Below are 13,851 nucleotides of genomic sequence, written 5' to 3' on the forward strand. Positions count from 1 at the left end.
ACACTAATTTGTACCTTAATTTTATCACACTAAAGCAAGGAGGTTATAATTAACTTTTTTTTTAATAAAGTGAAAAATGTAACCTACGTGCCAGCTGTATTAAGCGCTTTAAGGCGCCATATTCTCTGCGACAAGTCGCGGAACTAAAGCCCGGGCCACACCGAGCGGAAGTCGTGGTGCATGGAATGTAACGCGCGAAGTGTATTCCCGCCCTAATTGCTTACAGCTTGGCACTTTACAGCGACCGAGATATACAGTTTAATTTTTTGTTCTTACTTTAAAATCACTTTTTTATTACTGCTAACCTATTTACGTCCAACTATAGCTAAAAATACTTTTAAATTTAACTTTTTTAATTTATGAAGATACTATTGAAAAATAAAATCATCCAAAACAAAAATTACGTCTCGATAAAAGTTAATTATTGCATAACGTAATTTCTAAAACTAGTTAGGAATTTAGAAAAAAACAATACGTGCATAACTACTTTAAAAATATTTCTCTTTTGACCTTTTTCATAACCACAATTACATTTTCAGTATATTTATTATACATTAGACAGCAGATTATTAAACGTGCTACCTCAAATCTTCGACAACAGCGATTTTAAAGTAAAGATTGAGTTTTTCAACTGTGGAAAGAACTTCGCACCTTTAAACGTATAAGAACGCATGGCCCAAGCGTTACCCCCTCGAGACGCATCACTAAAACTATCAAATATCACAAGACTAGTGAACGACGCCGTTCTGTCTCTGTCTGGGATAGCCGTTGTACTCGATCTTGGTTGTTTCCTTGATAGGTTCAGGCATGGGTTCGATTTTAGCCTTCTTGCCTTGTTTCGGTGCGAGGTACGCTTTATAGAAGAAGTGTGCGAAAAGGACAAAGTATGAAAAGTACATGGCCATTGATAACTTGATGTTGATCTGACTGATGTGGCAGGAGTGCGGGGGAGCGGTGGCGAGGTAGTTGTGGGCCCAGATGTTGATGGCGCAGCCGACGATCATCTGTGACAGCTGCAGGAACGTGATGGTCATAGCGAGCATCCGCGGCGGGTACTTGCCCATACTGACGAGCGCGTAGTATGAGTACATCACACTGGAAATTAAAATAATCACTGTTAGATGTTTTTAATTTATTTTTTCATTTCTATATCGACGCTGGAAAGCATAAACGCTGTAACCCTTGAAATCGCGAATATGTTTTTCACACGTTAATAATTTCAACCATTATCAAACGATAATGATTTTATTATAGGTTAGCACAAACTACACAACATTGCTAAATACCGCATGCTTGTAGGCGTATCAGCTCACGAGTTATCATTTTTTGGCTCTCCTGTAAAGTTCATACTTTCGGGGTTACAGCGTTTACGCTTTCCAGCTTCGATATTATAATGAATTTCATTTCTGGAAATTCGACAGTTTTGGTGAAACTTTTACAATCTATCTATTGATTAGTTTTTTGATTTGAAATGGAGAACTTAACAAATGTTACTAACATATAGTAAATTTAATAACAAAAAAATGTAGTTTCAGTCAATTTTACACTGCTTACTAATGACATGACATATTGAAAATCTGCAGTGTTTCTAATGATTGAAATGTTGTAACCGCAAGCTAAATTCATTTCCATTTATTATGTTATTAACTACTCTTTTACATTAATTATACGTTTACCTTAAGTAATATTATTACCACAATTAATCACATTTATAACAGGAAAACTGGCAACACTCACAAAGACGGTAATTATAAACTATCATTTACTTCTTAGATACACGTTTAGAGCTCAATTAAAAATACAAATAAACATAAATGAACTAGCTTACTAATATTATAAATGCGAATGTTTCGATGTTTGTTAGAAGGTATCTCCGGAACGGCTTAACGGATTTTGATGAAATTTGGCCCATAAAGAACATAGTCTGGAAGAACACATATGCTACTTATTATTTTTTTTATTCCACGCTGACGGAGTCGCGGGCGACAGCTAGTTAATTTGTAAATATATGTTTTCAACAAATTATTATATCAATGTTTAATGCAACGTAATGCCTAATTATTAAAGTCTAAGAAATGCTGGAATTATGGAATATAATTTCAAACTGTATTTTAACAATTTCAAGGCAACACTTGCAAAAGTTATTCCTATCGTTGGAGATGCGCCTACAAATTGGTCTAAATATAATTGCAGACTCACTCCCCACGTGGTACAATCACATAGAGTATTGAGTGTTGGCGTATTGGCGCAAATATTAATATTATAACATTGTAGTGATGAATGAAAAAACTAAACATTTGGAACAGAATTTGTTTATACTCGTTCCGATTTTTTGTCTTCCGCCAAATTAAATAAGATAATTGATAATATTAGCTTAATTTTTTGCTTATAATAACACATTTAATTAATATTGGCTACGCTCCGTTCTTATGGTTCCGTATTTACCTCGAAAGGAAAAAACAAAACCTTTATAGGAATCACTTTGTTTTTTACTCGTCGTTTAACTTTCCTAATATGTAATTGTGTTCGATTGGTATTTAGACAGATAAGGACGTTAGAAAAAAAATATTTGTTTAAAAACATAATAAATGTTATAAATTATAGAGAGATGGAAAGCCTGCATAGAGCAATAGTGGATTAATACAAGAGCTATAATTAAGAGGATGATTTTAGGTAAAAGAGGCTAAGATAAACTCACCTATGCACACAGTAGTTCATAACGACGAACCAGCGCGCTGAGGAGGTGTACTCAGTGAAGGAGAACCAGGTGTATAGCAGGACGGTGATGTGGTGGTACCAGTGCAGGAAGATGAGGGGCTTCTTGCGTAGCACGATCAGCACTGTATCGCCAAGCTCCGGCACTTTCGACAGCACGAACATCGTTGTCCAGAAACCAGATACCTTGTCTTGCTCGATGAAGCTGCAACGGATAAAACAAATTCATTGATTTTTTAGGTTCGAATCCGTTGTCGAAGTGGTTGGATGCGGAGGCGGTGGACTTTATACTGTGGACGGCATTGGGGGGAGACCTATATCCAGCTGTGAGCAGGCAAAGGCTGATGATGTTGATGACATTTATAATCCTTCATTCCCAATTGATATTCGTAATCGTCACAAATTATAAATCCAATGAAAGTGTTCAGTGGGGGATTTAAAAGATATTAGATAAAAAAAGAGATGGGAAAAGAATGGAACAGCGTATCCACTAGACTAGACGAAAAACGATGAATTTTCACATTAATATAAAAAATGTTGTTAAATTGTTTATTTTTTCAAATTACGAAATATGGGCTACTTTTGACTCTATAAATATTAGATTGTCAATTGACTTATAATGATTTTAACTATTCTACACGTAACGCTTGTTATCCAAGTCATAAAAGTGCGAAACCTACATGATAGTAGTTTGCGTGTCTTTGTACTATTATGGCATTAATGTTGATTAATATAATTTACAATTTATATAATGCTATAATACTCGTAATAATATTAGTATAGACAAGGGAAAATAAATGCTACAAACGAACTCAAAGTCGACGACGACCTTTATATTAGGAAAAATTTAAGTGGTAGTCAATCTAACTACTATATGCTTTAAAGTTGTCAGCAATAAAATTATCATTTTTGAATAATTCGATAATGAGGAAATATTTATAATAATTAAATAGTACAAGATATGATAAGTTTTGTATTTTTCCGCTTATTACACGAGGTACACGAATGTAAGTACGAACACCGTTAAAAAAAACTTTTAATTTTTTTTTATTCAAATGTTGACATGTAATTGACATAAAATTACAGACAATAGTCATCTAAAATAATTAAACCTAAATTGGTATTAATTTTTTTTTTTTTTGGGAAGAATATAAATGCCTTAAAACTCTTCCGTCGTCGCTCATATTTTCAAGAAAGCTAATGTAATATCTATTTCTTAGAACAAATTAACCTGTCACTTGTTATCGCTGAATAATACAATAATAAGCAGGAAGTTTAAATGTACGCTCATTATTCGAGACGAGAACGAAAAAAGAGCTAAAAAAACAAACGAAGTTTTCTTTTATAAAACTTTTACTTTGAAGTAGCCCGAAATTATCCAAGAAAATTTTGATTAGGTTCGTTCAGATAAGATAGTAACGGCCAAATGACTTCATGAATAATTCGAAACTGTCGCATATAATGCTCTTAGTATATAATTCTATGTAATACACACATAATATAATACGATTATTCAAATTTATATACACATTACAAGCGTAGTGGTTTGTTTATTATTAATGAATATTATCTGACCACCACAAAACCCACCTTATTAATACAGAGCGTGTTTAAGAAACCAAAAGGTATGGTATATACCCACTTAAAGATCAACAGTGATCAAATCATCAGCTACTCCTAACTCATAATAAGAACCAGTTTTAGCCCCTTCGTACACAATGTAAACTAATAGTGTATTCTTCCGTTGCGAGTATCGCGATGTGCGCGCTCCGTACATACAATATCGAATCGTCGACGCCAGCCCTCTATTCGGTCAGTACAGATAGCAACTAATGTCAACTGTATAGATTTGTTCCACCTTCTTAAAAATTTCAACTTTTCTCACGACGATCTTGACAAACAGGTTGCTAGCGACTGGTTTTGGCAATGATAGATAGAAATGTCGGCGACCCGAGCAGTGTACGAAACTCGTGACATCGCCGGGTATCAAAGATTCATGTTGCCTTGTGTACGAAAGACCTTACAGTATTAACACGGAACTAAAAGTTTATTACGTACTTCTTTAAAGCTTAAATATGTGAATATAAATTATATGACGGTAAGTTTTAATATTTAATATACAAAGATTGGATTTTTTGTTTGGGAAAAACTCAAAAACTAATGAACTGGTTTCCAAAATTTTGCTCGAATTTTCCTGGATCTACACATTTAGAACCATCACAGGACCATCCTATCGCTGTAATGTCGAAAGTTTATAAATTGTTTTAGTATTTGCGAATCTAAACTCAAGACAGTCTTAGGAAGTTTCTTAGAAAAAGATACAAATTTTGCAACGTTTTTGTGATGAATCATAAAAATTCTTCAAGATCACACTCTATATAGGGTCAACCATAATGACAAATGGTTCATCGATTCGATCTGCTTGAATTAAGACCTTCGAGCTTAAACCCGAATTATATTTAAGCAGTGACAATGTGAGAAGGCTATTACGATAATATTCGTATTACTTGTCGGAACAAATTGTCTTTATAGCTGATCATCTCATAAGAATAATTTGTTAGTTTATATACGACTTATTACATAACTTGAATACAAAAGTAGTAAATAAGCATTGTTAATATAAGAAATTGCTGCAATTTTACAAATTACCGGCTATATATTATAAGATTAACATAGAAAAGACAAATACAGTTTGCGTGATTATCTCGTGAGGGTTTCCGAGATTAAAATCCACGTTCGTTTAAAATAATATATATATGTATATATATATACATACAACTCACACCCGTACCCAAAAGGGTGGGCAGAGAATACGTACTTCCATTAGTCTACTTGTACTATTATCTTCTGTAAAATTACAGCTCCTACTAAAAAAAAATCTCTATTTATTATCTATTTATGTTCACATGCAATCAACAGCTTTAATACAAAAAAACGTCACAACATGTGATTTAATTCAATCTAGGTATTACATATGTAAATCAATACAATATTTATTTCAAATACCGGTTTGAAAACGTAATAGGCATAACGAGATTTAAACTAGTCTATTATAATTTAAACAAGTGGTATTTGCATTAACTTTGTAGAATCATCGTTAACAAACGACTAGTTTTATAGCTTTAGATGCGAATTGACATAATAAAATATAAGCCAGATATATTTTAAAATTTGAGCCAAAGAGCAACCTTTGATTTGTGAGTTCCTTAGATACAATAAAGTAAGAAATTTGGTCAAGCTTTTAAAATGACACGTTTTTGTCAGGTTTTTTAATAAATATTTCTCTTTCAAGTTTTGTATTAAATAATATACGGTTAACGCCACATTGGCCTTTAGTATCTTCATTGTACAAACGTATAAACTCGTCAGTTGCATATATTTGTATGAGATATGACGTTTTATGTTCGAAGGCTAATATTACGTGAACGATTCCCCGGCGACCGAGTGACCGAGCAAAGTTAGAAAGCGTATTGCGCAACTTGGAAAATCTGCGCGAGCGCAGAATGCCAAAGCGAAAGTAAATTTAATTGAGGCGACGAAAGTGTTATTGATATGTCGTGGTTTTCATAAATGAGGGACATTCATTCTGAATATCAACATCGATCTGTATTATTCTAGAAAAAAATATTAGATATCGTAACACTATTATTATGCACCAACTATAAAATAACTGTTTATTTCTTTTAATAAATTATTGTTATCAGCACGTAATTTGTGTTAAAGAAACTAAAAATGTTTCCCTAAATAAATCTATTGACTAAGCCTACCTCAACCAAAGTTTTCCTATTATATTTAAAGACAGGTCTTTGTTAATATAAAGATATCAGGAAGCGAGTCTATCACCATTAATGACAACAAAATACTTATATGACCATTTAAATGTACTAATTTAGATAAACAACTTATAGTTTGTCAGTTTCCTCCATCATCTGCATAGCTGGTTTATGGAGTTAAGGAAGCTGTGTAGGTTTGTATGTTAGTGTTATACGTTTATGTTATGTAAAAGCTGTAGCATTGAGAGCAAAAGCTATCAACATTATCTGTTGTTTCCGGATAGATATATTATTTGGTTACTTAGCTGGTCCACAATGTTATTGTGTTTACATATAAAACATAGGTTCCCAATTATTTTTGTCTAAAAGAACAATATATTTAAAGGGAGTTTTTTCGGTAAGATGGCATTAGAATGCTACATCATTTAGAGTAAGATCCTATGAATAAATCTAGAGACAACAATAAATAGAGACTCAACACGGTACATATACATCACAATCTAGCAACAACTAGGCATGACTAACAAGAAGTTACGTAAGTATGCATACGTAGTAAAAATAAGAGAAAACTAGATGCTGTTTGCCCCAGTTGTCAGTTGACGCGCAACTGTTTCTGAGATGTAACAGTGGTGTTTCATTGATTAACCATTCATAGCATTTTTCGTCTTTATTACGTTTGTTGTATCAGTGAAAATGTTATCTTAATTCCATGATCAAAGTACTCGTATCTTTCCAAACTACACTGAATCACCGGAAATTACACTTAGATAAAATGTTCTTTGCATTGCCGGAATAAAAGTTACCAAATTTTTAATAATGTCTAGGAAGTGAGTCTCTTCCGATTTTCGATATCCTTTATATACAGAAAATTTTTATTTTGCTTAAAATCCTGAGTCAATGAAATTGCATTAAAAGTCGGTTTTGAATGGTCCCCAACGTTACATTTAAGCTTTGGCAAAGGCCATAAAAATAAATTGGGGTATTTCGAAAGGGCCCGAACTCGAACCTTCTTACAAAGCTAGATTAAATTAGTTAACAGTTATTGGCTTTCAATACCAACAAACAATACAAAATAGGAAAATGAAAAGAAAAAAATTAAACAAAAAAAAATACGATTACTGTGGTCAACTTGTTAACATATTGTTCAAAGGTCAGCGTTTGATTCACAAAATGCCCTTTAATTATTTAATCTGCATGTTTGTTATTGGACAAGTACACAGAGAATATTATCATAGTGGACGTATATTAAAACCTATTTAAGGCTGCCTTGCTATACCAACTGTTCTTCTTCAAACAAGGAAAATAATAGAATGATAAAGCAAATGGCATCTGTCGTATGATTTATTGAATACTAGGATTACGGTGACATTGTCATATCTGACTTCATTATAGTAGTGATGTGCCTCAATGCCGTGTAGTCATTTTTTAGTATTGTATTGCAAATTATACTGTAATCTATTATTAATTTGTTTATTAGGTTCAAGGCTGTAAATTGTCTTGCTTGATCCATACATAGAGAAATCGCGTTTTTAACCTAATATTCTAAGTGCGAAAGTTTGGATGGATAAATGGATGGATGTTTGATTGAAAGTATCTCCGCAACGGATCTTGACGAAATTTGGTGCAGATGTAGAACATAGTCTGAAAGAACACATAGGAAACTTTTAAAGTCTTTTCTTTAATTCCGCGCGGACGGAGTCGCGCAAAAGTTATTGATTATAATATTTTTTACATTTAAAAATATTAGGAAGCTTTGATGTCACGCAGTCAGTATTACCTAACATCTGAACTTGGCCGTGGGCTATCACTGGTCACGAATTGATCGTAAATGTTTGTCACTAGTCCAACATGTAAAGTGCAATATACTGCGATATTGAGAACTGGTACCAGACATTACAATTATGAAATACTACAATTTAAACATTTATTACTAAATGTAAATTTATTTACATCAAAAATGCTACAGATAAATTATGTATGTAATACATCTCACGTCTGTTACCCAAAGGGGTAGGCAGAGGTACAGATGTCCATTTGGCGCTGTTCTGGCACACATATCTTGCACATTCATACATCTACGCATAAATACTCATCAGTTTCGGGTGCTGTTACCACTTTTCTCATACATATAAACTGGGATAAAATAAATTTTTTAAAATTTCGTGAATCATTACTATAAACTAATTATGCACTAATTGAAGCAATGCGAGGCGTCACGCGACCGTGAAAGACAATAACCACTCAACCAGAAGAAGGGACGATAGATCTGAACTAGTCGATGCCGTCACCGGATAAGCATATGTGAGTGTTAGTCGTTCTTAATTAGACAAATTACAAATTACATTTTTTTTTTATTAAATCGGCCAAGAATGAAATTATATGAGTGGTTGCTCTTGACCTTATAGCAGTTAATTAACATCGTGCTAAGTTCAGGTCAACAAACGGCTGAGGCCGTGCAATGATCGCTCTGACCTTCGTTACTTGCTCTACGTCGTAGGGTGTACTAAGGCGTTTCGTACACAAGGCAATGTAAATCGCCGAAACTGATAATATTGTATGTATGTGTACTCCGCCATCTTGAAAATTGCAGCAAATTTTCTCACGACGATCCCAACAAACAGGTCGCGACAGTCGTCAGACCGAAATATCGGCAACGCGCGCTGTGTACGAACATCTAAGAAATTACGTTGCGTGAGTCACTTCGCGACCGAACTCGCCGAGTTTCGAAGATTTACGTTGCCTTGTGATTGCCTTTTTTGTGGTGCCGCGTTATTTCCTCACGTGTTTGAGGCAGACGATAAAAATAAAAGCGGAACTACATTTCATACAATGGATATCAATTAAACAGAAAAACTTCTTCCGACATCCAGTACCACTACTCAATCTACACTTGATCACAGCGGAATTCATACAGCGGTACTACTTGTATTTCGCGGCGGAGGTGTGTGGCTACCTCCGTCGATTAGAGGTAGGCAACTCATCTGAAATTGCGGTTGTATAGGGCAGCTATTTCGGCCAATTAAGACACTCCGCTCGTTGACTACTTGCTACTCTATGAAATAAAAAAGACTGCGACATAAATTCCTATATAAACATACATTTTACTATCATACATACACTCGTATTCATTCAGAAACATTCGATGTACCTATATATATGTACATACATTGAGTGTACCAAGCAGTGTTTTAGTCTAATCGTACCTTAAGCGATAATTTATAGAATAAACATAAGGACTATAATTTTATGTGTAACTGTTTTGTACGAAATTTGCACACCACACTGTTTTTCTATGAATCAATTTACATTATATTTGTATATACGTACGAATTGTAAAGAACGATGACTTGCCGAAAAATAATTGCACTATAAGGTATATATATCATTGCTAAATCTTACCGTAGATTTCCACTGACGATAATCACATAATAAAACATTGTCCTAAGTTTGATAAAAACTTTTTAAAAATAGTGATTAAAATATTGGGTGTTACAGCAGTGGATATCCACGATTAATTCCGTAAATAAAGGTCCATAAAATAATACATATTAAGGTTTTGCTGGCATAACATTTTTTCAATACTACACAATTTCAGAGTTTTCATTTTCTATCAGATAACTGTATTTGGCTCGTGGCCCAGTGCGCCATACCTCCCGCTTCCCCCACCCTGCCCTTATCCCCGGTATCGATCCCACCCATTCAGGCAGTTCATTCAAGAACTGCTTCAGTATACTAGATAACTTTTGGCACGTGATTTTCACATTATGCCTTAAACCGATTTCCATTAAATGAAAAGCTTGCTTTAATTCCGAAGTCATTAGATGTTTTTTTTTTTATCAATATTTTACAGTTTGCTAAATCATAGAGAAAAAAGTAAGCTCATCTTCTGAATTTTCTTACCTAGAAATAACACTAACGAAATACTTTAAAAATAAACACTACATTCACCTGACGTGAAATATGTGAATAATTAAATTAATTACTATCATTAAATATTTTTTAATATAAAAGCTATATTCCACTGGGATTCTGTCTGTCGCGTTACATCATAATATATGCTTACATAACCCAGTACAGGGAGGGTTGAAAAAATAAGTTACGTCATCAAAACAACTTGTGAAAGAAAAACATACCTTTTGCTGACGCTACAATCAAAATGGGTAATTTGTGTTTTTATTGTGTTAAAAAAGTTTAATACTAGATACAAACTAGAAAACATATAGTACCTACTATGAAAAGACTTAAATACAACGTTGTAATTGTATGTTTTCTTGACACATAACATGCATTAACACTATAAATTAATATTTATATATCACTAGCTGTGCCCGCGACTTCGTCCGCGTGAAATACTATTTTGGGTAGCATTTTTTTTTGGGCTAATTATTTTATTTAAGCAACGTGCTATGCTTTGATGTATGTAGAAGAACATAGAAAGAGGTGTGGCCGGACCGCGCCAAATGTAGGTCCTGGGTCTCTGCCTACCCCTCTGGGTTACGGGTCGTGAATTATGTTGTTGTTGTGGTTTTTACTTAAACTTATAAAAAATGCCAAAAAATATTAAACTTACAAAATATTCACATAAACATCTTCCCATACCAACTTTCATCCCCTATTCCGTTTTGTTACATTGCAACCTTGAGGGTAAAACTTTTACAAATTTAAAATGTCATATTTATTTATATCAAATCAGCAGCCTAAAAAATAAGTTTAAAGCTTCTAACTGTAAAAATGACGATACTTCCATACAAATTTCCACCCTTACTTTCAGCCTCCTATAACCCTTTTTTCGCGTTAAAAAGTAGGCTTTGTCCTTCCTCAGGCTCTAGACTAAATATTGATAAGGGTAACATCAAAACATATTAACAAAACATTCACCAAAACCTTACATATTGCCTAACAAAATTTCATCCCCTATTGTTATTTAGCACTCTTGGGGGCAAAATTTTTACAAAAATTTAATTTCCTATTTATTTATATAGAATTAGCAACCTCAAAAATAAGTTTCAAGCTTCTAACTGTAAAAATGACGATACTTTCATACAAATTTCCACCCTAACTTTCAACCCCTTACAAACCCTTTTTCGCGTTGTAAAGTAGTCTTTATCCTTTCTCGGGCTCTAAACTAAATATTTGTAACGATAACAGCAAAACATATTGAACACAACATTCAACAAAATCTAAAATATTCCCAAACAAAATTTCATCCCTAATTGTTATTTAGCACCCTTAAGAGTAAACTTTTTTCAAATATTGAATATTAATTTCTTTATATCAAATAGCAGCCACAAAATTAAGTTTCAAGCTTCTAACTGTAAAAAAGTCGATACTTCCATACAATTTTCCACCCCCTCTTTCACCCCTTACAACCCCCTTTTCGCGTTAAAATGTAGCCTACGTCTTTCCTCAGGCTCTAGACTAAATATTGGCAAGGATAACAGCAAAACATATTAAACAAAACATTCACCAAAACCGAGCATATTGCCAATCAAAATTTCATCCCCTATTTAGCACCCTTGGGGGTAATTTTTTTATAAAAATTTAATTTCATATTTATTTATATAGAATTAGCAACCTCAAAAATAAGTTTCAAGCTTCCAACTGTAAAAATGACGATAATTCCATACAAAGTTTCACCCCCACGTTCAACCCCTTGCAAACCCTTTTTCGCGTTAAAATGTGCCCTATGTCCTTCCTCAGGCTCTAGACTAAATATTGGTACGGGTAATAGCAAAACATATTAAAGAAAACATTCAACAAAACCTCACATATTGCCAAACAAAATTTCATCCCCTATTGTTATTTAGCACCCTTGGGGGTAAAATTTTTCCAAAAATTTAATTTCATATTTATCTTTATCAAATTAGCCTTGAAAATAAGTTTCAACCTTCTACCTGTAAAAATGACGATAATTCCATACAAACTTTCACCCCCCCTTTCAACCCCTTACAACCCCTTTTTCGCGTTAAAATGTAGCCTATGTCCATCCTCAGGCTCTAGACTATCTGTGTACAAAATTTCATTTAAATCGGTTCAGTAGTTTTTGCGTGAAAGCGAGACAGACAGACAGACAGACAGACAGACAGACAGACAGACAGACAGAGTTACTTTCGCATTTATAATATTAGTAAGGATTATTAGCGTGCCAACAAGATTTTAATATGTATGTAATAAAAGTTAATTAAGCATACAACATATTCGCAATGGAATAATTAAATATTTATTCAAGATATATCAACCATCAATTGTTTTTTTTAAGAAATAACACACAACGAATGAATTGACCAAAAATAATTTGGGGTGAATCAGAAGGTAAGGTAGCAGTGAATTAGAATGAAGTTTAAGAGAACAAATAAACTGGATATATAAAGCTTTTTATATCAATCTGTTTCATATGAATGCAGTTGAGCCTTTAGTTAAGTCGAATTATTCGTATAAATTTAAAAAATATATGCCGATACCGAATATAATTCTAGAACATGGCTGCTGTCACCTTACTGTATACCGACTGCCGTAACCACATGTATTGACGTACTGTATGTCTATTTATTCAAGTTGAATGTACGGTATGACAATACGTGTCAATAGAAATGACACGGCAGCCGTAACTTAATCACTTTTTCAATATAATAAAAGCTGTTAAAGCCCCACACATTCAGTGTAACTGAATAGTTCGTTTGTTCAAGTAATGTGCAGTTAAAACTAAAGGTGTGGTGTAGCCAGTATTACCCAAAAAAAAATTGTAAAATAACAAATCAAATTAAACCTTTTATTTACACTAATTGTAATGTAAAGAGAAGCGATGTCAGCCAGTTCGCACATCATGTTTATTGATGGACCGGAGTGACGCATGTTCGTGTAATGTAAATACCGAATAATGATGCTAACTCACACTGGCATATTGTACGTAAACATGTGTATGTGTGTGTGAACAGCGTCATTTGGAAATTAGTATATTCTTACTATTTTTTTTATACTATAATTTTCGTCAAATTCAAAATTGGAACTCCATAATTAATCCATAGAAATATCTCGTTATTATGATACTGGTCCAGTTCTACAAAGTGACAACTCAGATACATACTCAGCAAGATAACAACGACAGCGGGATCAACACGTGTAAAAAGTTGATATTTACCATGAGATTTTGTTTACGTTAGGCCGCTATACACTGACAGCTAACAGATCGCTTTACACGGACCGCTAACAGACAGGGAAAGGTACATTGCTTTAATGATCATCGTCCTCCCATTCTCTTGAAAAAAATGGTTATAAAAATAGGTTTTTACAGGTTTTTGGCAATGAAAATGATAATTTTATAGAGAGAGATAGATTTGTTACAATGTAACTTCAATACCTTTAC

The 13,851-nt window shown here is 33.5% G+C and overlaps 1 protein-coding gene across 2 annotated transcripts in view; it reads right to left on the reverse strand.

Annotated features, from left to right (window-relative positions):
• Positions 1 to 456: 456 nt before the first annotated feature.
• Positions 457 to 13,851, reverse strand: part of LOC106710983 (elongation of very long chain fatty acids protein 6) — a 31,712-nt gene continuing 18,317 nt past the window's right edge. The window contains exons 3-4 of one of the 2 annotated variants that reach the window (XM_014503188.2): positions 2,699 to 2,920; positions 457 to 1,095 (exon numbers count right to left, since the gene is read on the reverse strand). In XM_014503188.2, the coding sequence (XP_014358674.1) occupies positions 729 to 1,095; positions 2,699 to 2,920 (589 nt within the window). In that variant the 3' untranslated portion in view covers positions 457 to 728. The remainder of the gene's footprint in view (positions 1,096 to 2,698; positions 2,921 to 13,851) is intronic. The other variant, XM_014503189.2, reaches the window with a different exon arrangement.

Source organism: Papilio machaon, chromosome 6 (assembly GCF_912999745.1).
Source record: "Papilio machaon chromosome 6, ilPapMach1.1, whole genome shotgun sequence".
Classification (NCBI taxonomy): Eukaryota; Metazoa; Arthropoda; class Insecta; order Lepidoptera; family Papilionidae; genus Papilio; species Papilio machaon.